Here is a 24,390-nt window from a genome sequence, read left to right as displayed (position 1 = left end):
AACATAAACAATTGATTGACATATGTTAATGTTATATACTGTATTCTTACAATAAAGTAAGCTAGAGAAAATAAAATGTTCTTAATAAAAACCATAAGGAAAAGAAAATACATTTGCAGTTCTGTACTATATTTATCAATACCATAAGTTTTTTAAAATTCATGTGTAAATGAACCCAGGCAGTACAAGCCTGTGTTGTTCAGGGTCAACTGTATGTGCGTATATAATTATATATATATATACATATATATATATATATATATATATATATATATATATATATATATATATATATATATAACCAACATCTCTGTCAGAGCTTGCAGAGTACCCTCAGAGGACATGAGCTATGACAAGGGCCACTCAGGGATGCTCAAACCTGTGACTCCTTACTAGATTTTTAAAGTGCATCCCCAGTTTTCCCAATTCAGATACAGCTTGGTAATTGGGGACATTTTACCATAAGCCATGCTGCCTAGTAACACAGCTGATGTCCACCTTATCAGGTTTCCAGGAGAACACGGAGAGCGAGTTAACCCAAGGTCAGGCTTGTTTATGGAGCAGGAGAAAGGGCTTCAGTTATCCTCTCTCCACACCTGGTAACTCAGGAGTTAGTAACTCTGCTCTATTTTGCCCTGAAGGGAGCTTTTCCTGGTTAATTTCCAGCCACCTGAGTTTGTCCCAGAATTATTGCGCATATCTTTTTAAAAAAATATTGATTTTTTACAGAGAGGAAGGGAGAGGGATAGAGAGTTAGAAACATTGATGAGAGAGAAAAACATCAATCAGCTGCCTCCTGCACACCTCCCACTGGGGATGTGCCCACAACCAAGGTATATGCCCCTGACCAGAATCGAACTTGGGACCTTTCAGTCCCAAGGTTGACGCTCTATCTACTGAGCCAAACCGATTAGGGCTATTGGGCATATCTTACTAACACCACTATGTTGCATTCTCCTCTGGTGCTCAGAAGTGTGAGCTTCTAAGAGGGCCGATCTGTAGGGAAATAATACTTTTCCTACATGCTTAAAACACAAATGCTCAGGGATTTAACATATATGTAGGACTTATATATGTAACTAGTTCTAAATCAGGCTGACTTTCTGTTTAAGAGCAATTTCATATCCTCTCTGGTTAATTCCAAAGCATGTTGGTAATACACTGATATCTATGGAGTGTGTATGTTGCTGTCTTATCTCTTTACCAGGTATGCATTGAGACATACACATGTAGCTGTCACCAGCGTAGTATAAACACTGCTGTGCGGGCCACTCTCAGCCAGATGCTGAGTGACTTGACTTTGCAGTTACGACAAAGGCAGGAGAATACGGTGAGCCTTGCCAGTGTCTCCATGTGTAACTGCATGTATGTGTCCCCTACCCCACATACCCCCCACCCCACATACCCCCCACCCCATCTGCTCCCCACCCCCACACTCTGCCAGGACTGCTCCCTACTGAAACAATGGAAGGGCTGGCTTGGTTTTGAAGAACATTTATTTCTATAAATTAAGCTCCTAAATATGTATTTGCCTGTTTCACTCCAAAGCTTTGGGAGTGTTTTCCTTACAGTTTCTGTCTTTCTTTTAGTCATTATTTTGAAATTCACTTTTCTTTTATAATCATTAAAAAAAACGTATCAGATTAAAAATATGTTATAGAAAAGCATTATAACATATTGACAAATACCAGAAGTAAATTCAAAATTAATAGCAGTTAATTCCACGCTTTGAGGTTTGTATCTGTGGGTTTCTCGCTAACTAAAGAATTGTGGCTGGTGGTCTCCTTCGCCTGCGGGCACCGCAGTGAGGCTGGACTTGTCGTCTCTCTGTCATCAAAACACCCTGGAGCTTTTTGCTCTGAACTCGAACAGATTGTGGAACATGAGTGTTCCAGGGAAAACATAAATGTAATTGGCTTCTTGCATAAATTATCTTCCGGGAACGTTAACAAGGAGATGATTCCTCTTCAAAATTGGTGTTTTGTTTTGTCTTTTAAAACTGCCTCTGTAAGAACTCAGATTAAAGTCCTTTTAAAATCTGGGGGGAAAAGGTATTTTGAAGTGAATGCTTCGTTGTTTTTTAGGATGGGAACTGTCAGCCACAGTCTGAAATATCTCAGAAATTAATTTTAGAATTTAAGATTTTATGTTTCACTTTAAATATTGCTCACTTTTAACCTCAATTACTATGTGATTTTTAGAAAATCGTGGACTTATGTGGAACTTTTGAGATTAGTCAAATTTTTTCATTCCTCATAAAAACAGATGAGGACACAAAGCCCAAAGAGGTGAAATTGAAATCTAAAATTAATGAGCTTACCAGTGAGAGAGCCAGAACTACCCCCTGCTCTCCTGAGTCCCAGCCCAGGTTATTAATATGAGCTCTGGCAGCCAGTGTTGGGAAAAACAAACACTAATCAGATAAAAACTAATATTGATAATTTTCTTTTGTGTTTTCTCTGTCCAAAGTCTAAGCTTCTATTTAAAAAGTAATAGTTTTAATTTAAAAAGTTTTTAAACATATTTTTATTGATTTCAGAGAGGGAAGAAGAGGAAGAGAGAGAGAAACATCAATGATGAAAGAATCATTGATTGGCTGCCTCCTACATGCCCCCTACTGGGGACTGAGCCAGCAACTTGGGCATGTGCCCTTGACCGGAATCCAACCCAGGATGCTTCAGTACACCGGCCAACGCTGAGCCAAATCAGCTAGGGCAGATTTTTTTTTTTTTCCTTTGATCATAGCTAGGGAAAATTTTAAGTATTTTTATTATATTAGCTTACTCTTCATTAAAATAATTTCATGTATGCTAGCATTTGAATGTAGTGGTGTGACAATATTAGTTTAAAGTAAGTTCAAATCTATAAATAGAAAACATTAAGAGAAAAAAAGTATGTTTAATGGAAATAAACTCAAGATGTTGAGAATTACCATGATCATATACAGTCACATTCCATCTTTTCTAAATGGCCACACAATGAAATATTAGAATAGTAATGATACCTTAATGTTTTGAGATGGAATATTTCAATACAACTTTGTAGTTTCAAAGTGGTTTCAATTATATTAGTCATTTAATCTTATTTTTAAAATTTTAAGCAGGGGATCATTAGGTGTCAGATGACTCAGCCTTACAGCTCATGTTGCTCCTTTGTAAGAATGGTTACAGGTATATTTGGTAAGAGCTGGATAAAACCCAAGGGTTATTTGCTTCTGTCCTGTGTGGCTAATCAGCCTTCTGGTCTTGCCTACCACTGACCATCTGGACTCACTTCAACCGGAGGCAAGATCGCAAACTAGGTAGAAAATTAATGTTTCCTGTTATTGCCTTTCTGTTACTCATGCAGTCCCTGGAGATGTTTTCATGTCCCAGAAAGACTCAGTTCTCAGTATGCTAATATTCAGAGCATTTGTGATGTCTACTAGAGAGACTAAGTCTTGCCACCTAAGAAAGGTTATTTTAAAAAGCCATTAAAGGGAATGGTCCAGCCGAAACCGGTTTGGCTCAGTGGATAGAGCGTCAGTCTGTGGACTGAAAGGTCCCAGGTATGATTCCGGTCAAGGGCATACACATTGGCTGCAGGCACATCCCCGGTGGGGGGTGTGCAGGAGGCAGCTAGTCGATGTCTCTCTCTCATTGATGTTTCTAGCTCTCTATCCCTTTCCCTTCCTCTCTGTAAAAAATCAATAAAATATAACAAATAAATAATAAAGGGAATGGTCCAAGGAAGCTATGTGTCCTGTCTCGGGATATTGAGCATTATCTGGGAAAGCTATGTGGTGTGCAGCATGACCCATCTCTGGAAAGACATTGCAGGCCATTGCAGAATTAGGAAGACTTAAATACTATGGAAAGAAAATCAATCTAGAATGCCAAAAACACTAACATGAACTGTGCCTTCAACCTAATGTCTGTCTGCATTCCACCCTCCTCCCAGTACAGGTTAGCATTTCACAAAGAATGTGTAGAAGCAGCTGAGCTTGCAAATTAGGGAACAGAGAATGCTAGGAATATGTTCCTATAAAAAGTTTAAAAGCAAACAGTTCCATAGGATGATTTATTGTCTTGTAGGTGATTAGTATGAAAATGCCCTCTTACTATCTCCCTGTGCTAAGAGTTGGGGAGACTGTAGAGCCTATTTCCTATTCTTTGCTCAGCAGTCATGAAATTCTCCCTGCAATGGAAGTCAGTGTAGCTATTTGTAAATACCTTTCCCTTCCTAATCTCCCTTCTGTCAAGGTTATGTCTCTACCTTGATAGTTCCATATCTACCAACCGATAGCCTAGCCTGGTTGGTCTGGTCAGACAGTTGGAAATTAATATGCCACCCATCAAGTAGGAAACTGGTACTTCTGACCAGCAGTCATCTTTGGACCTGGATTTTGAAATCCAGAAACAGATCCTTCTAAGACTCTGTATTCTTCAGGTGCCAATCAGAGTGTAGTCTGTGATCTTGGGAAATATAATTATCCCTGCAAAGGTAACTCACCTGTTTACGTGGGTATTGCCCCCAGTCATAGCTCAGCACCCTGGAATGAGATAGTGTATCACAGGGATTAACCTCCCAGGAAGTTTATGGACTCTTGAATGAATTATTTTTGCAATTGGTAAGCTCAGTTGCAGACATATGCTTTCCTAAAAACCATGAACAATGAAATGCTATCAAGACCTGGAGGGTGAGCTTTAGGTGAGTTAGCTGAGCCCAGAGCACTCAAAATGACATCTTGTTTCTAAGGATTTTCCATTGTTTAAGTCCAGATTTTTCTTGCCTGAATCTACTAATTTTCCTGTGTGTGTCTCCCTTACTAGATCATTGAAAACCCAGATGTCCCACAGGAGTTCGGGAGTCAAGGTATTGAATTTGATGTTTGCTCGTTCTCAGTTGGAAACGTGGGTATTAGAATGCCTCCCAGTTGCTTGGTGTTGGGGAGTAGAGCTCTCAGGGGAGTCCACAATTCTCCTTGGAGCTTCGGTGTAGCTTTGCCTTAAACCAGCTGTAATCTTCCTTCTGATCCTACACTCTTATGCCAGCCACTCCTGGTCCTGTTGCAACAGTGAGAGGGAAATGAACTCTTCATAGACCTTCCTGTTGGAGGCTGGTGTTTTAGTTACTTCGTTCTTTATGAATCGGGTGTATTAATTGTTAAAATGAGAATGGGATGGAGGGTGGTAGAACCCTGATTGGTACAAAGTGCTATTGCACCCGAAGTATGTTTGTGAAGTACCCATTTTTTTATATGAAAAACAAGTCATCTCATAAGGAATCTTGTAGAAGGACAGGAATTACATTCTGACCCCACAGGAAAAAGAAAAAACAGAAGTCCATATGAAATTAATAAGCAGTTTAATTTTTTTTTTAATGTTTGGTGGTATTGTTTTCGGAAAGAGATGGAAAATTCAAATCATCTTAACATAAAAAAAAGGGTAATGTACATTTTAAATCAGATTTTATTCAGTGATTTAAAAATACTGGAAATACTGTCTTTTTTTGATAGTTTTGACAGTTAACAGGGAGAAGGGACAGAGTAGAGAGATGATAGAAAAGCGGGATGAAAGGGGGAGAGAGCTACACACAGCCACAATGGGGAGAAGGAGAGTAAATAAAAGAAACGAGAGAAAAATATCTGAAGTCATTTTCTAAATAATTGCTGGAGTGGTTGTTCCAGCCACATCTCTCTGTGTTGTCAGGCTGTAGACTGGAAATGCTACAGAATCTCTTCACCTTTTAATGCTCCCAACATTTTCCACCCCTCTTTCCTTCTCTTTCGGCAATTACAGTTCCCATAAAATCTTCACTTTATTAATAGAGTGATGTTATAAACTGGAAGGGAGTTCAAAGTCCTCTTGGTCAAAGATACATCTTTAAAAATATAATAGTACAAAATTGATGGACTCATTTGAAATTTATCTAAAATTGAGTTTAAGGACTATTTGTGAGTTTTATTATTTTTTTAAAAATGTTTTTATTGGTTTTCAGCGAGAGTAAGAAAGAGGGAGAGAGAGAGATAGAAACATCAATGATGAGAGAGAATCATTTGTCAGCTGCCTCCTGCATGCCCCCTACTGGGGATGGAGCCCAAAACCTGGGCATGTGCCCACCAGGAATCAAACCATGACCTCCTTGTTCATAGGTCAATGTGCAACTACTGAACCACACCAGCTAGGCAGTTTTATTTATTTTAAACTGTGTTTTATAATTTACCATCCTGTCTGTCTGAATAAGATCACAGAGTCTAAGGATCAGCATTTCTCTTTCCCCTGCCCTCTTCCAACTTTACTTTTATTTCTCTCTTATACTCTGGCCATTTTCCCCTCTGTCTTCCTAGACTTCATGGGTATTCATTCATTTATTTATACATCTATCAAATACTTAGCCACATTTGTATAGATCTTTACAGGTTTTAATTTTTTTTAAACACACAAATGCTCCCACTTGTTACTTCCCTTGGCCCAATTATTTGGTGTAATGGGCATTATCTCATCTTAACAAAAGAAAAATTGATGTTTATGCAAGCTTATGCAGTCAGCAACTTGTGGACTAGTACTTAAGTCTATTTCAAATTTCAGCCTTTTTCCAATGCACTCTACTGCTTCTGTGGGAGTTTTGTTGCCGGTTCATGATTTGAACATTTTTTTTGTGTGTTTGTTCCCCCCCGCACCCCCTCGAAATTTGCTATTGCTCTATTAATACTGGTGCTCTAAGGATGGTGGACAAATAAAGTGGTCAAGATGGTGACCAGATGTTTTGCCCTCCTTCTCTGGCTTCCTAGTTTGAAAGGCCCACCTTTCTTAAATGCTGCCATATTTTATCTTGTTGGGATACAATTCTGCTCACAAAACCCAGAAAAACAAGAGGTCAGAATAAGGGACACATATATAGTCTACTGGCCACAATATTGAGAAAATCATTGTCAATTATGGTGATTCTTAAATAAATATCTTTTCATTAAGTGTGAATGAATTTAATAAGAAATAACCTCTTGTTTTCTTTTTGGACTATCTTTTCAGTATTTTACTTTAGAAAGGAGTCATTATATTAAAATGTATTACATTTTGGTGGTCCAAGGAAGTCAGCATCTGAAAATCTTCATTTTAGTCCTGAAAACATAAAGAGGAGAAAGGGAAGGACCGTTGAGGGACCTTTGAGTGCCACTGCGATGTCTAATACCTATAACCTCCTCTGTTTGCAGGGTCGACCGTAGAGGCCCTCTGTGACGACCTTGTCTCTGTGCTCTCTGTTCTGTGTGAGAAGCTACAAGCCGCCATCAAGTAAGTGCCTCTTATTCACTAACAGTCTATTACCAACATGACTTTTATCTTTAACAATATGCAAAATGGCAGATCATGGGGACGATGGCTCCTCCCATCGGTATTAATTTCTGAGAAATAGTTTCAGTGACCTTGGGCAAGCCTTCATTACCCAGTACTATTACTGATGGATATAACTTTCTGATGAGAAAATGCAAGGAAGAGTCAGTCCCTCAAGCATGGATCCGAATGGAAAGAATGTTGGCTGAGAACTAGTAGCTGTGAAGGCTAGTACTCACCTGGACATATCCCAGTGCGACCCTGAGTTTCATCAAACTGTTGCACCTTTCTCCTCAGTGACTGGCAGAGTTGGGCACTGTGGTCTTTTTCTGTCTCATTGAACATTTCCTGAGCCTCTGAGCTCACATGCATGTCTTTAAAAAGGACATGTTACTCTGACTTTTATACACTTGTCATTTTTATGGCAATTTAATTTAATCAGCTGTCAAGGATGCTTTTTCTGTACCCTCTGCCCCTGTCTTAGCATTATTAGGGAAATAAAACAAAGACCACTAAGACTTTGAAAAGTACAAAGGCTATGTTCACTACTTTGCAGACAAGGGAAAACCAATAAGCTAAACTTTGTTTTTTTCTGAGTCATTTACTAAGGGAAAACGCTAAAGGTTTTTAAATGCTACAAAAGTTGGGGAACTCGTGGTAATTATGCCATTAATAACCCAAAACTAGCCATCAGGATAAGTCAGAATGAGTCTGCGTGTCTACAAATGATAAATTTAAAGTGTGTCTCTGTTGATTGGTCAGGAAAGAATCTTCACCTAGGTCCAAGAAGGGCTTTAAGTTCATGGTTCTTTAAAATCTGATGGCTCTAACATCAGCTACAGGGACTCCCCATGTGTAGAGTGACCATATGACCTAGTTTACCTGGGACCATCCAAATTCATGCCTGTTGTAATCATTATAAACATTCAGTGCTGATATATTCTAAGAAGTTCTGGTGTAAGTGGAATTTTTCAATTGCACAGTGCCTAGCATATAGTAATGACTTGACAGATATTAGCTCTAAAATGGTCTTTTTACTTTCAGCATTGCCAGTGCTAATTCTAGCTTATGATGCATTTGGAACATTGAATTTCTTACACCATCAATTGGACTGTAGGTTACTAGGAAAATATATGGCACAAACCTTCATTGCAAAAGCATACAAATTAGAAACTAAAAGTCATAGATTTCTGTCAGTTACTAAAAAAAAAATGTTTCTGAACCATATAACTAGAGAATTGGCTTTAAGTGGGGAAAGTAACTCATGTGACATGTATATGTTTTTCTAGGGTTTCTGATTGGACAGCTTAATAGTTTCCTTGTTTGGTTTTTCAATGCACTTCTGCCTCTGGCTACTGTTTACCTTGTTTGAATCTGATCTTTCCTATTATGATTCTATTACCCTAAGATGAGGGTACTATTGCTAAAGAATCTGAGGGTGCAGCATGCTTAGTACAGCTTCAATAGAAGACCTTTAAGTCCACCTGGTCAGGTTCTATCATGCTCTTGGCTACTGTCACTCTGGCGTTTCTGTTAATTCTCCTTGTTAAGTTTTCACACCTCTTACAATTTCTTCTGATTTTATTTTCATAACTCCGTGTGTTTCTGTTAGCTAAACTTGACACCTCTCTTACCTTCTAAATATCTTCTTTCTCTGAAATCACGCTATGGTCAGTACTTTCCCTCAACAACCATCTCCAAAATACCTCCTAGGACTTTAGCTCTGTAGAAATAGTATCCATGACATGTTCATTCTCTCAGGAACATCCAGAGAATGCATTCAGTTACTCAGAATAACTCGAATGCCTTGGAGATACGGTATTAATAGAATTCCATATTAGGCAAGTTGAGTTACACGATATTTAAATCCAAGAACTTTTGGAAGGATAATTGGGCTTAGGAATATATGTATTCATTCTCTCCCTGTTCGTCTCCCTCCACCCTCTCCTCCCCACACAGAATGTCAGGGAAGAATCTGCACCAAAGCAGTCTTGGAATCCATGAGGCCTGGCTCAGTGTTCATCTTGTGTGTTCTAATTCCATTCCACTGCTCACACAGTTGCTTAAGTCCCTCTCTCCTTTGTCTAACTAAATCTGAACTGTTTTTAAGGGAGGCTCAGTCAGAATGGTTCAAGATAAAACTCTGCGGTCCAGAAGTCCTGCCAGGATAGGCAGCTGCTTACCCTCATGGGCTCCTGGTCTACTCGGGAGACTTGTCCTCTATGGGTTCTGCACCTGCAAGAAATTCAGAGATGAGCAGAAAATGAGGCCAGCAGACACTCAGCCTGCCAGCCATGAGATGCTCAAACAAAAGACCAGGCAAAGTGACTCACACCCTCCTGCGCAGGCAGATTTTTCCCTAGTGTGCTTTGAAAGAGTTGGCTGGTTTCTAGGCTCCTTGCTGCCTTGTGCATCCTACACATTTTTCCATCTAGAGTCAAACAAATGTGAAGCACACATACACACGCTGTGCACATGCCTATATGTGTGTGTAGTGAGGGGCACGCATGGGCAGTGCTTACATTTCAAACAGCCGCTCTAATGACATGATTCGTGTCAAGTCATTAGCACCTGTTTTTCCAGGTGCTGCAACACACAGAAAAGATACCACATTTGGTCTCCAAGGAGACTCCCAGGCCAGTTACCTTGGCAATGCATTCTCCCTGTCATCCAGTCTGATGCCTGGGGGTTGCCACAGACCCTTCACAGACACTCATAGGAACCTGGACTGCTCATAGTTTCTCTATAGGTTTATTTCTAGTGATTCCAGAAATTGAGCATGCTTATTATCGTCTCTGACTATTTTAGTTTTGTGAGGCTAGTCTAACAGCTAAGGGATAAAGAGACACTTTCAAATTGGAGCATTTAATAATTACTTTTCTTAACAGGGAATCAGGTGATTGGTCAAAAAGATGAGCCTGGGACTATAGCAAAAGCTGTTCTTTTCAGAACTGATTTTTTAAAAATGTGGTTTATCATTGTCGTGGTGGCCCTTCTGTGTTGCCCTCTCCAATCTGTTCATTTGTACAGCATCCAGAATGATCATTCTGAAATATGAATCTGGTCATGTCACTCTTCTACTTGCAGAATAAAGTCCAGACATCTTAGCACGGCCTACAAGAGCCTTCCTGGGCTGTCCCCTGCCCACCTCCCCAGCCCAGGTCCTGCTGGTGACATCCTCACATGCTGCTCTCCAGCCACAAACCACCCCATCCACCCCACACTTTGCACACACGCTCTCCCCAACACCAAAACGCACTAGAGGCTCCTACATGAACTTTAGGGCTCTACTGAGATACATTTCCTTTGGGACTTCTTTCTGGGTCTTTCTAAGGAGGGTCAGATGCCACTCCTCTCTGCTCTCATAGAACCTTGTGTTAAATTATTTTTTTATGGCCACTTCCTGCACTGTGCTTTGTATACTTATCTCTCTAGACTCACAAAAATGAAGAATGTGCTGTTTACAGTCAGGAACTATGTTTTGTTCAAAAGTGTAGGGAAGCTCGTGGATGTAAGGATACGGGGAGGGCCCAAGAGTGGCTAGTCATGTCTTGTCTTTCTTCCTTTTCCCTAGCCACCACTCTCCTCTTGGCAAAGGATAATTATTTCTGAGGAGACTCAGCTTTGACCCCTCTCTCCTTCCACCCTCAGAGGGTTTGGTAGAGTACATCCAAACAGGAGTGGAATTCCCTTTCCAAAATCATCGCATTACCTTGATCATTGTACAGTTCTCTCAACAATGGAGATCTGTGAGTCAGCAAACGTTTTCTGTAAAGGGCCACACGCTTTCTCTGTGTCCTGTTCATCTTTGGGTTTGTTTTGTTTTACAACCCTTCAAAATGTAAAAATCTTTTTTAGTTCATAGGCCATGGTAGGATTTCTCCCTCGGGCTGTGGCTTTCCAACTGGCTTTAAAGGATAATGTCAGTTTTATGGAGCCGTATCACCGAGGCATTTAACACAGCACTTAAGTGAGGGTCCCCAGCCTCTTCTTCCGATGCTTTGTCTGACAGCTGCTCAGTCTGGCCGTTGTGTGGATGTGACCTGGGCTTTGGCGGGGAGGGTATTAACTTCCCTTCTTTCCTGTTTCCTTAAATTTTAAGTCTGCCTGTCACTGGTCTTGCCTTTTCCTTTTGCCTCCTTCTCCTAGAAATTATTTGAACTGTTAAGGGCATTAAGCTTCCTTTGGGCATATTTTCACTTTAAATCTGGAGAAAAGAGAGACAACCAAAATTATTTTTTAAAACAAGTTTTTCCTTTTACTGAACATTTTCATTCCACTCAGGATTTCTGAATGGTCTTAAAAATGTATTATGTACTTGTAGCAAATGTGTCCTTGGACATTAAATTCTTATCTAATTCTGGTGGGTTAGGCAGCAGACTTAGCCTGTGGCTCCATTGGTTGGAGCATCGTCACAGAGTTGGTTCCTACTCAGGGCGGAGGGATCTATTGCAAGCCTCTCTTCTTGGCTTGTAGACGGCCGCCTTCTTCCCATGTCTCTTCACATTATCCTGCCTCTGCGTATCCCTGTCTCCAAATTTCTCCTTTTGATAAGGACACTGGTCCCGTTGGGTCTGGACCCAGTCTAATGACCTTACTGTAACTCACTTGCCTTTACAAAGAACCTATCTCCAAAAAGGTCACATTCTGAGGCACTGGGGGTTAGGACATCAACATATGAATCCAGAGGAAGACACATTCAACCCATGACACCAACCCCTTCCCCCAACTGACATTTCTGTTACGCCTATCATTTTTCCAAGTGTTTCCCACACACCACCTCTAACCTTGCCTTTGCTTTGTGTGCCGTTTTTGTTCTGCAGCGACAGTCAGCAGCTGCAGCTGCTGTACCTGGAGTGCATCCTGTCCATGCTCAGCAGCTGCTCCTCCTCCATGCACCTGCACAAGGGCTTCACAGACCTGACCTGGTGAGCGCCCCCGCCCCCACACCAGCCCGAGGGCTTGCTCTTTCCAGCTGTGCCCGTGGGTCCCTTCCCACAGCCTCCATGACCCGCCAGGCCTTTCGTCTGTGAAAATGTTCTCTCCGGGAAAGTAGGGAAGTTGCTTTGCTTACATGCACCGGAGCAAAACTGATGATTCCTGCAGCAGAATAGGCCTCCGAGGCCCTCTTGCAGATGGTTTACATCATAAGATCGTGAGACTCAGAAATGAGGAAATTATTTTCTTGGTTATTCATTTGTTCTAAAAGCATATAAAGGCTCTGCAAAGTTATGCGGGGTGGCGGGGGAGGAGCAAGAAATACTGAACATTATTCTTAGCCCTACCCTGGCACTTTTTCCACATCAACCCAAATACTAGTCACTTAGTCATAGTCAGAGATTCACACAAGTGACAGGGCCTGCAGGCAGCCAGCTCGTTGCTCTGGGTTCCTGGGCTTATCCACAGGGAGGAATATGAATGATATGTGTCAGAATTTTAAATAAACTTCTCAAAATAATTTTGTTACTTATAGGAAAAGGAAACTTTACATCTGAGACATTTCACAGTTTTAATCTATATCTCTATGTAGGATGGTTTCTTGATGCTTCTCTTGATATTTTATTTAGTTAACCCTAGCTTGACTTATGAGAAAGAATATTTTATTCTTATACTCAGAAATGATGGCGGGACATAGAGAACTGAGGCAGGACGGAGCCAAAAAAAAGGAGCAATAAAGAACCCAACTCTAAAGTCATTTGTGTGGCATTTGGTGTTTGCACTCAGGATAGTATTCACATTCATTCTTTTGGCTTGTAGTGAAACTCATTTTTCTCCCCATCTCTTCCCAGGAAAAACCTGTGCCCTGCTCTCATCGTGATCCTGGGGAATCCAATTCATGACAAAACCATCACCTCTGCTCACAGCAGCAGCACGAGTGCCAGCGTGGAGTCGGACTCTGCGTCTCCAGGTGTTTCTGACCATGGCCGGGGCTCAGGCTGTTCCTCCACCGCACCCGCCCTGAGTGGGCCTGTGGCTCGGACCATCTATTACATTGCAGCTGAGCTGGTCCGGCTGGTGGGGTCGGTGGACTCCATGAAGCCCGTGCTCCAGTCCCTCTATCACCGCATGCTGCTCTACCCCCCACCCCAGCACCGGGTGGAAGCCATCAAAGTGATGAAAGAGGTAGGGATGTACCAAAGAATGCCACTATGCGTGCCAGGGACTGAGCACAGTATATTTAAGCAAGAAGCATTGGGAAATGTTTGCCAGTCATCTGCTAGGTAGGACTTCATTGCTACCAGTAACAGAGAGTCTATCCAGTAACAGATAGTCTCTTTAGGGTTGAGGGGTGTGTGTGGGGGTGCGTGCGCGCGCACGTGAAGCAGGGGTCAGGAGGGGTGATAAGTGCTCACTGACACAAAGCCATTTGATAATCTGAGCTGCATGTATCTGATTGGGCCCTGGGCTGAGATTCTATTCTGCTCTCTTAGAGGCTGTTTGTGCAGATATGTGTATTTACTCATCTTTGCCAAAATTGAATTTCAAAATTTTATACTCAGGTTGTACATTATCCAAAAAAGGACATTACTTATCTCTGATTAGTAATAGGAAACCCTTTGCCCCATCCCTTCTTAGGCCTTGTATCTCCCAAACATCATGATCCTGGTGAGAACATAAAGGTTGTCCAGCTTATACTAGTCATCCCAGCACGCTTCTTCATGGTTTTGAGGAGAAGTTGGGGTTATTTTAAAGGTACTTTAAAAAAGAATTCCTCTGCTTTCTATCAACTCACCAAAAAGAAAATTAATCAACATTTTTGTATTTGCAAACTTGCTTGTGAAGATCAAATTGCACTTCCTTTTGGTACCTAATACCAAAACAGCAGAGTAGCAAAATTTCCTTGTTGATGACTCATTTATTCTAAGCAATATTTGTTACTCACCATTTCTAAAAAGCTTAATTTGAAATGCTTCTTGGTGGTGTTTTAATGAGAGTTGGTGAATAGGATATAGTTTGGGAGGCTAGACTACTTCGTCACCACCCAAACAGCAGTGGCCCTCACTTGCAGATCCAGCCCTGCCCATTAAGCTGGTAACGTGGGCAGTAGAAGTGGACATTTTCTGAATAGGCAGGTCTTCAAGAAAAGCCACACATGCTCAGCTCCTCCTGAATTCACCACTGGTAAGAAGTGAGAGAAAGAGAAAGAGAGAAGAGAGGCCCAGAATTTTATTCCACTGGATGTTCCTCCCATAGAAACATGAAGTCAAGAAAAAGGATTTTCTCTTCTACAAAGAAACTAAGTCTCCAGATGGTCAAATGATTTGCTCAAGGTCACCAAGAGAGAGAAATGGTGCAAATGCTGGTCTAGCTGAGCCTAAACCTATGATCATTTCCTATACCACACTTACTACTGGACTTAACTTTGATATTGCAATGCAAATTATTCTAGGAGCTCCTTTGCCGGAGCTGGCTCAGTGACCCTCTCATAATCCTACGTTTGAAAGTTAGAGTTTAAATCCTCTCTGCCATTTACCAGCCACATTATAGTAGCTAAATCATTTAACTCTGAACTTAAAAATTTTCATCTGTACATAGCATTAATATTCCAAAGGGTGTGAGTTCAAAATGTGGTCAAGTTTGTATAAGTACGTTGTAAGCATAAAATGCTAAACAAATATCTGGTGCACTTATTGCTAACCTAAAGAAGAGCAAAACAAAGCATGAAGAATGGAAATACTAGTCCTCATTACCTCCTGCCCAGAGTAGTGTACTTTGTCTCCTGCTTGCCTTCATTTTGTCTTTCTGAACTTAGGTTCAAAATCACCACTGTTGACAATTTTCCCCACTCTCAAATAACTCCTTGTCATCTCTCAAGTCTGAATTCCTCTGCCAAATTTCTAGACTGTTCTGTTTTCATTCTCATTTCCCATCTTTCTCCAGGAACACCCTTATTCCATCTGACAGACCCTGTTCTGCTCAATTCCCACCTTCCTGCCTCTAGTTGGACTCCCCCTAGTCCTTCTGGCCACTGTCACTGCTGGTTCCTCACATTGGGTTACTTACAGTCTCCCTTAGGAAGGTGATATGTCCATTTTCCAGATGGAGAACTGAGGCTCCATTGCTATTTGCCCCAGGTCCTCGTGTGTTGTAGAGTTAAAACATGAACCCAGGTGTTCTAAATACAGCTGCCTCTTCGCTGTCAAAATCCTCCTCCTCTATGGCTTTGCTTCCTCAAACCACTGATTTTGCTCTGCTTAAAACCCCATCCCACCACTTACAATTGATTATATGTGGCAGTATACTGATTGTTTCTCAGTTCAGTGTGGAACAAACTTCTTGTCTCCTAAATATATTTTCGTATGTATTGCTTTTGTATGTTTCCCCTAGTACCTGAAACTGTAGCGATTGAATCAGAATAAGCGTTTAATATATTTTGACTATGACAGATGGGCCTGAAAACAGACCATATGCAAAAGAGGGTATTTTGTGAGCAGCAGCAACCTCGGAGTTGACAGGCCCTGGAGTTGTTACAACCCATGGTAGAGCCACTTGATACCTGAATGCTAAAAATACTCTGCCTACAGGGTATGTAGGTGTCTAAATGCATTTAAAATAACGTCTTGAGTACCACAAAGGAAATTAGTTATGTTTCCCCCTTTTTCATAGATGTTCTAGTTTCCCAAGGTCATTTTGCAGGGCTAGCACAGAATTAGAGCCCAGCATCTGGGCAGCATGGCGTGTCCAGGCAATGCTGCCTCATGGGCACAGCAGGCTGACGTGGGCCGGGTTGCTCTGTAAAGCAGTGCCTGCACTTACTATGACAGCACCAACAATTGGGGAAGGCTGGTAACCTAGAAACCAAAACGTGCTGGGTTTATGCACACAAAACCACTGGGCACCCAGGATGTTTGCTTAGCCTTTTGGAGTTTGAACCCTGGGGTGTTATTTCCTGGTCTCTTCGTAATTTACCGCTCTGCCATATGCCCCCTGTACATATTCATCAAAGACATGCAGGACAGTTTGTTTTTCCAAGCATATTGTCTTTTCTGTGTCCACTTTCCCTCCCAAAAGTACACATTGCTTCCTTCTCTCTCTCCCATGGTTCAGCTTTAGGAGTTCCCTAATCTTTATCAGGCCTGTGGCACCCAACCACTGATTTCAGTTCTCATTTCCACCTGAAGAAGCTGACATTAGACATACTGAGGGCTCTTCAGAGGCCTAATTGTTCAGCCTCCTTTTCCTTTAGATTTGGAACAACTGAGTAATAAATATAAGATTAATGTGGGAATTAATATATGTAATCTAATTTATCACTGATAAATCTAGATTAAAGAATCTAATGGATCCCAAGAGAAAGAGATGTTTCCCACTCCATTGCTCCTGAAATGACTTATCCTTCTAGCAAGAAATGGGGCAGCTAGAGGCCCATATGCCTAACCACTTCACTTGAATGCAAGCCTAGTTGTGTGTGTGTGTGTGTGTGTGTGTGTGTGTGTGTGTGTTGTTTGTTGGGGAAGATTTCAATCTCAAAGAAATAGAATGTGGAGGAAAAAAGTGGAAGTTTCATTTCTGTGCTTCCAAGAGAGCAGAAGCTCCCAATTTCTAGGATAAAAAAAATAGGGAGACAGGGAAAGAGGAGTGCCACTTAGGATATAACATTTTCTACTTAATATACCAGGAATGCAAATATAATCCACTTTGAAAATAAAGGACATGGAATAAGTTGTGTATTCCAATACACTTAATTAACCAGCCTTTTCTTGAATTAATTTAGCCTCAAATTGAAATACTCATAGACTTCTACCATATGGAAATAAAATTAATATTGAACAATTATGAAAATTCTATACACAAAAAATTTTAGGATGCAGCCAAAGCAGTGCACAGAAGGATATTTATAGCTTCAATTGTTTATATTAAAAAACAGCTGAAACTTTGTGTTCTAATTTTCCAACTTAGGTAGTTAGGAGAAAATCAGAATAAATTAAAAGAAGGCAGAAAGGAGTGAAAATAACGATAAAAGAGGAAAGTAATGTGATAAATAGGAAACATAATATAGTAAAAACTCCTGGAAAAAGCAGTAAAAAGAAATTCCAGAATCATTAAAAACAAACAAAAATAAGACTGAAAAAATGCTCATAAACTATAGATGTTGTAAACATTAAAGAAGGTATTAAGACACCTTAGGACACTACATTTGATAACTTAGATAAAATTGGTAAATTTCTAAGAAACAACTCAATCTTTGAAAATTTGGCTCCTGCCCTAGCTGGTTTGGCTCAGTGGATAGAGTGTCCACCTACGGTCTGAAGGGTCTCGGGTTCAATTCCAGTCAAAGGCACATGCTTGAGTTGTGGGCCTGTTCCCCAGCAGGGGAGTGCACAGGAGGCAGCCAACAAATGATTCTCTCTCATCTGTTTCTATCTCTCTCCCTCTCTGAAATATATATTAGAGGCCTGGTGCACAAAATTCATGCACTTGGGAGTGGGTCAGTCTGCCCTGGACCCTCTCACAGCCCAGGAGCACTGGGGGGTGTCCTACTGACAGTTTAGGCCTACTTCCCACATCCTTAGCACTGCTGCAGAAGCAAGAGAGGATCCTGCCACCACCGTGATGTTCACTATGGCTCATGGCTTCTGGATGAGCAGCACTCCCTCTGTCAGAGTGCCCTGACCATCAAGGGACAGCTCCTAATTTGAGCGTAAGCCCCCAGGTAGTCATAGTGAGAGGTTGAGTGGTCTTAGCATGTCATTAGCATATTACTCCTTGATTGGTTGAATGGCCGACTGGATGACGGGACACTTAGCATATTAGGCTTTTATTATATAAGATACAGATATAGCTATATTTTTAAAATGTTGGCACATGAAGAAATTGAGGATGTAAATAGTCCTATTATCTTTGAAATAGTTAAATCAATAGTAAAAGTTCCATTTAGAAAAAAATTACTGGCTGCATAAAGCTTTGGAGACATTCAAGGAACAGATAATTCTAATACATGGACTTTTCCAAAAGAGTAGGGAGATATGGAGTACTCAACCCAGTTTTTAAAGCTCGCCAACATGACAGCAAAATAAGACCAAGAGAGAATAGGACAGTTGAATTACAGGCCAATCTCTCTAAAGAACATTGATGTAAGTGCTTTCTAATTCTATGCTGTAAACAAAGTGAAACAACCCTTAAGCATTTTCTTGGTCTAAGCCAGTTCTGAACTGAGGAGCTGGAAATCCATGTGCACTCTACGTTAAGAACACCCAAATCACTTCTAAGATTTAACTTCCAAATAGTGGTGCTTCTCCTCAGGCTTTTTCACTCAGTAGAGAAAGTACATGTGCATTTGATCTCACAGTTTTAAAAATGTTTTCTATGTTATTCACTTTTTTATTATTCTATCCTCTCCCCCCCGCCTTTTTTTTTTTTTAATTCTAGCTACTTGGGAGCCCACAGCGTCTCTGCGATTTGGCAGGACCCAGCTCCACTGAACCTGAATCCAGAAAAAGATCAATTTCAAAAAGAAAGTCTCATCTGGATCTTCTCAAACTGTATGACACATTCTCCTTTTTAGGTCTCTATTGCTTGGCAAAGACTGCTTCTCTGACTACTCTTGACCTTGTTTTGAAATCCCTGAAATTTTATGATTCTATACTATATGAAGTGTGACTATTTAATAACATACCCACAGACCATATGAGAACTCTTATCCTAATTTATCATAACTGTATAACTTTCCATAGTTTATATTTACTTAACCCAGTATACAAAATGAAATGTACAAACATATTTATTGGGGTTATTTTAGGGAAAATATTTTTCAATTAATTACAGTGACTATAGGATTTCTCCTTGAGGATTCCTTTGCGCTAGAGATGATTTCCTTTTCCCCCTACAAAATGAAAAAGTATCTGATTTGTAATAGCTTATTTACATGTATCTGCTCAGGAATATGTTTACTTCAGAAGACGTGCACACTATCATAATCATAGCCATTATAACCATTTTCTGCTTGAAAACAGAACCTAATACAATAGTGAGATTATTCATTATCTGTCACCATGAAACTGACAAATTCCCACCTGGAATTTTGCTCATACCCAAGTAAACCAACCACCTTGAGAGCGAGATTCAAGGTGGGCTGCTTTACCTGGAGGTTTTCCGCTGCCATCTTGAGCATGTTTGTATCAGTTACTTTATGCCCAGACCATTTAATTTCGGGTAAATTAGAGCACATGCTTTGAATACTATACTGTTCACCGGTCAAACAGTCCTTGTTCATTTTGGAGCATTTTTCCATGCTTCATGTAATGATCCCACTTTCTCCTTTGAACGCTTTTAGCATCATGGATGGCATGACCGAAGCTTGCATCAAGGGTGGCATCGAAGCTTGCTATGCCGCAGTGTCCTGCGTCTGCACCTTACTCGGGGCCCTCGACGAGCTCAGCCAGGGAAAGGGCCTGAGTGAAGGTCAGGTCCAGCTGCTGCTCCAGCGCCTGGAGGAGCTGAAGGACGGGGCCGAGTCAAGCAGGGACTCCATGGAGATCAACGAGGCCGACTTCCGCTGGCAGCGCCGAGTCCTGTCCTCGGAACACACGCCGTGGGAGTCAGGGAATGAGAGGAGCCCCGACATCAGCATCAGTGTGACCACGGACACGGGCCAGACCACTCTGGAGGGAGAGTTGGGTCAGACCACACCTGAGGACCACTCCGGAAACCGCAAGAACAGCCTCAAGTCCCCAGCCGTCCAGGAGAGCAAGGAGGCGCTGAGCAAAGTGTCAGAACCGGAAGCGGTAGACCAGCCAGACGTCGTTCAGAGAAGCCACATGGTTGCTTACCCTGACATCACGAACTTCCTGTCTGTGGACTGCAGGATGAGGTCCTACGGATCTAGATACAGCGAGAGCAATTTTAGCGTGGATGACCAGGATCTCTCCAGGACGGAATTTGACTCCTGTGACCAGTACTCGATGGCCGCGGAAAAGGACTCGGGGAGGTCTGACGTGTCGGACATCGGGTCGGACAACTGCTCGCTGGCCGATGAGGAGCAGACCCCGCGGGACTGCCTGGGCCACAGGTCCCTGCGGACTGCTGCTCTGTCCCTCAAACTGTTGAAGAACCAGGAGGCCGACCAGCACAGCGCCAGGCTGTTTGTGCAGTCTCTTGAGGGCCTCCTTCCTCGCCTCCTGGCCCTGCCCAGCGTGGAGGAGGTGGACTCGGCCCTCCAGAACTTTGCCTCTACCTTCTGCTCAGGTTGGTAAGCAATGTTCGCTATATAGTCACCAGGAACACCTTCTAGCCCCTGTCCCTTTTCTGGGGTATGGGGGAGTGGGTGGAACTGAAAATCCCAAGCTTCTAATCAAGCCTTGGTCTTTATGGTGGCCAGGAACCCACCCAGAGTCACCTCGTTAAACAAAAGATGCTCTTGGTTCTCTTATAACTTAGAAATTTACAAGGGTTTTAGGAGCCCTGTGGCAGGGAGGGGATCAACGACAAGTGTTAGAATAAGGGATGCTCCTGGTATTCTTCTCACTTAGGAAATACAAGGGTTTAGGAGCTCTGTGCCAAGAAGTGCAGGAAAGTCCAATGTATATATTTTTTATTATCTCAGTAGTACAGAAAGAAAGCAAGTAATGGGCGTAAAAATTTCTGGGCAGAAATAAAGGATTGTCTGAGCCCAGGGTGGTCAACTATATCTCTCCCTAAAATTCAAGGGTTCCTTGACCATAGAATACTAAGGTGAAGCCAGAGCAAATCTTTACATTTGTGTTGCAGGGTTAAGGAATAAATAGTCTTAACAAAATTTTCATCCAACACGCTGGCATTTGTGGAATATGAACTTTGGAGAATATGATAATTTAAAGACAAACTAAAAATCAAAAAGTACACATGCAGAGATTATCTATAAAATACATTGGTGTCCTTTCTTAGAGTCATTTTCCAGCATTGATGTGTATCTGCAATAAGAATAGCTCACACTAACAAAGCACTTCCTGAATGCACCATGTTAAGAGTTTTACATTACATGTATTAATCAATGTAATGCTTATAATAGCTCCAGAGGGTAGGTTGTAGCATCCTCATTTTACAGATGAGAAAACTGAGGCAGAGGGAGGTTAAGTGGTAAGTTACCCAGGGTACATAGCTTCGAAGTGGGGATACCAGGATATCAACAGTCTGGTTCCAGAGACCATGCTCTTACTCATCTCATGTATCACACCAAGAAGTGTGAGTGGATGGAGGGGTGGATGAATAGCTGGATAAATCAGAGATGCTGTTTAAGAACACAAAAACCTCTGCAGTTGATTTGTCCTGGTGAAAAATCAATCACAGACTGAAAAACTGTATCTCAGCCAATGTGAGATGGTTTTCCAAGAACTGACAGATGGGTACACATGGAAGCCAGTATGTCATTGACCCCTGGGAATCTACACTAAGGAAACAAACTCCAGTAGAGACTGGTATACCAAAATGTATATGATAATATCATTTCACAGCAAAAATGTTAGGAATAATCTAAAAGCTCCCAAATAAAGGAAAAATTAAATGAATACATTTATTTATATTATGTAGCCATTAAAAAATTATGTTTTCAAATAATATTTAATGATATGGATAATGCTCATGTTTTCAAATAATATTTAATGATATGGATAATGCTCATAATATAATTTTTTAAAGAATTCAAAATTAACATCAAAATGTTAAATTTTATCTCTGTTCTTCTTTGTATTTTTTTCAAAAAAAAAACTAAAAAAATTTTTCTTATTACTTTTATCATCAGGAAATTAGAATCATAGACTTAAAGAAATCTGTTGTCAAGAAAATCAAATAATGTGATTACAAAGGTTAAAAAAATTGATGCTTCTCAGTATGTTGAGTGGGTAGAAGAATATTCTTATGCATAGTGGGTAGGAGAAAAGATTGGTATAAAACTATTTGGGAGATATGTTGCCCATATATATCAATATATGCCTTATTCTGTTCTTAGGAATTTATCCCACAGATACCCTTGCAGAAGTACTAAAAGTTATTTCATCCTTTCAGCCCTTTTTGTAAAGAACATCTTAATGACAGAGTAAGAGAATGAACTTTCTAGAACACTGGAAAAACAATAGCCAGAATAAGCTGAAGGTTGTAGTTCCTATAGTTTGCCACCCCAAATTTGAGGACTACTTATTTCTTTTAGAAAAGTATATAATTATAAGTTACTGCACTAAGCATCCTCCATGCATTATTGCATCTAGTTCTCATAGCAAACTTGTTCTTTCACTCATTCATTCATTCATTCAATGAATATTTTTGAGGCTCTCTATATTCCAGGCGCTGTTCTAGGCACTGGAGATTCATTCTCAAGTGAACAAAACTAACAAAGTCCCACCCTCTCGCAGATCTTACATAACAGTAGATAACAGTCGTGGTGGCAGACAATAAACAAATTATATATTAATATAATGCTGGGTAGAATAAATGCCATTGAGGCATTGAAAAAAATTCTGGGTGAGGAGGAAGACTATTGCAGGGAGAAGTAGGTGGAGGAGTGTTATTATAGATGGGGTGAAAGGGAAGGTCGCTGAAACCTGAAAAAAATTGAGGGAGCAAGTCATCTAGAGATGTGGGGAGGCCAGTCTGGGAGGTGGGGAAAACAAACGCAGAGGCCCTGGGGCCGGCACAGGCTCGGTGAGGTCAAGGAACACAGGTCAGCATGGCTGTAGTGAGAAGAAGGAGAGGGGAGAGGGAAGTTGGGTTTTATTTTATTGTGATGGGAAGCCATGGAAGGCTTTGTGCAGGAGCTACACGCAGTCAAATACTCTGCCCATTTCTGGGCAAAAAGTTGAGATTTAGAGGGTCTTAGTGATTTTACCGAAGTAGCTGGTGAGGAGCACATAAAGATTTGCCCAGGTAGGTGGACTCCAGACTGTATGCTCTGCCCCACCAGGCTGGGGCATGTAATGTTCCCAGAAATATGCCTTGCCGGGTGTCATTGTTTTACAGATAGGTCCTATGCGATACATGTGCCTGTCACTAGGATTGCTTCCTGGCTGGTGGTAACCAAGGCTTGCAAGTGCACTGCTTGCAGCCCCTATTGTCCCGTGGTCCTCTCCCACAGGCATGATGCACTCCCCCGGGTTTGATGGGAACAGCAGCCTCAGCCTGCAGATGCTGATGAACGCGGACAGCCTGTACACAGCAGCGCACTGCGCTCTGCTCCTCAACCTGAAGCTCTCCCACGGCGACTACTACCGGAAGCGGCCAGCCCTGGCGCCTGGCATGATGGTGAGTGTGCGCTGTCCACCCTGACCCTGCGAGGACAAGCGGTGGCCTCTGGGCTGGACTGCCGAGCGTCAGTGCCCTGTGAGGCATGGCGCTGTGGAGGGCAGAAAAAGAGGTGAAGGTCTGTGCAGTGCAGTGAGCGCAGACTCACCCCCTTGCTCCGGAGAGTGCAGGACCCCAAGTGTCTGGAAACTGCTGTCTAATTTCATCTTGAAATTAGCAGTGGCCCAGTAATTTCACCTGGTGGCACTATTCAACACACACATGACATGTTCCAAAACTAAGGTGACCAGAGGTCCCGCTTTTGGCTGGACAGTCCCAATTTTTAACAATTTGTCCCCTGTCCCGCGGCGTTTTAAAAAAGTCCCGATTTTTGGAAAGAAAACGGGACGTCTGGTCACCTTATGCAAAACACATGATCAGCAGGTTAAGTACGTAGCAGCAGATGATGTGCAAGGAATGGTCCCCTTTGCTGAAAATGAAGGTGTCCCTTTCACAAAAACTTTTCATTGTCTTCCAAAATGTGCCTAAACCTCCTCAGGTGATCCGGAGCTAAGCTTACTCATTGTCAACAACAAAGCTCCTCCCGTAGGGCATGGGGGAGAAGGACGGTGCTTATCCTGAGGTGGGATCTTCTGCCCCAGCCAGCCACTCTGTGGTGTACCCTAATGGCAGTTCCTAAGCCTAATCCATGGAGCTGTGTGGACGGTATCAGCGGTCGTTTGTCTGCTTGATTAAGGGTAGGTTCCCAAGGATCAGTAGTGGCTTCATGGGTGTAAGTATCTCTTGAAACACCCATGAATTTTGAGAGGGCTCATTCCAGCTCAGCTTGGGCAGCAAGAAGCAGCCCTGCTCTGTGCAGTTTCTCATCCTC

General features: G+C 41.7%; 1 protein-coding gene across 1 annotated transcript in view; it reads left to right on the top strand.

The window, feature by feature from the left end:
- ARFGEF3 (ARFGEF family member 3) overlaps positions 1-24,390 on the top strand; it is a 133,070-nt gene that overhangs the window by 65,656 nt on the left and 43,024 nt on the right. Inside the window, exons 6-13 of the mRNA XM_084890649.1 lie at positions 1,208-1,330; positions 4,812-4,854; positions 7,193-7,271; positions 12,134-12,238; positions 13,100-13,433; positions 18,681-18,793; positions 19,585-20,495; positions 23,353-23,519. Coding sequence (XP_084746775.1) covers positions 1,208-1,330; positions 4,812-4,854; positions 7,193-7,271; positions 12,134-12,238; positions 13,100-13,433; positions 18,681-18,793; positions 19,585-20,495; positions 23,353-23,519 — 1,875 coding nt within the window. The remainder of the gene's footprint in view (positions 1-1,207; positions 1,331-4,811; positions 4,855-7,192; positions 7,272-12,133; positions 12,239-13,099; positions 13,434-18,680; positions 18,794-19,584; positions 20,496-23,352; positions 23,520-24,390) is intronic.

This window comes from Pipistrellus hanaki (genome assembly GCF_964339955.1).
Source record: "Pipistrellus hanaki genome assembly, chromosome: 7".
In the NCBI taxonomy this organism is placed as follows: domain Eukaryota; kingdom Metazoa; phylum Chordata; class Mammalia; order Chiroptera; family Vespertilionidae; genus Pipistrellus; species Pipistrellus hanaki.
Note: the sequence above shows the minus strand (reverse complement) of the source record. Positions and strands in the feature narration are given on the sequence as shown.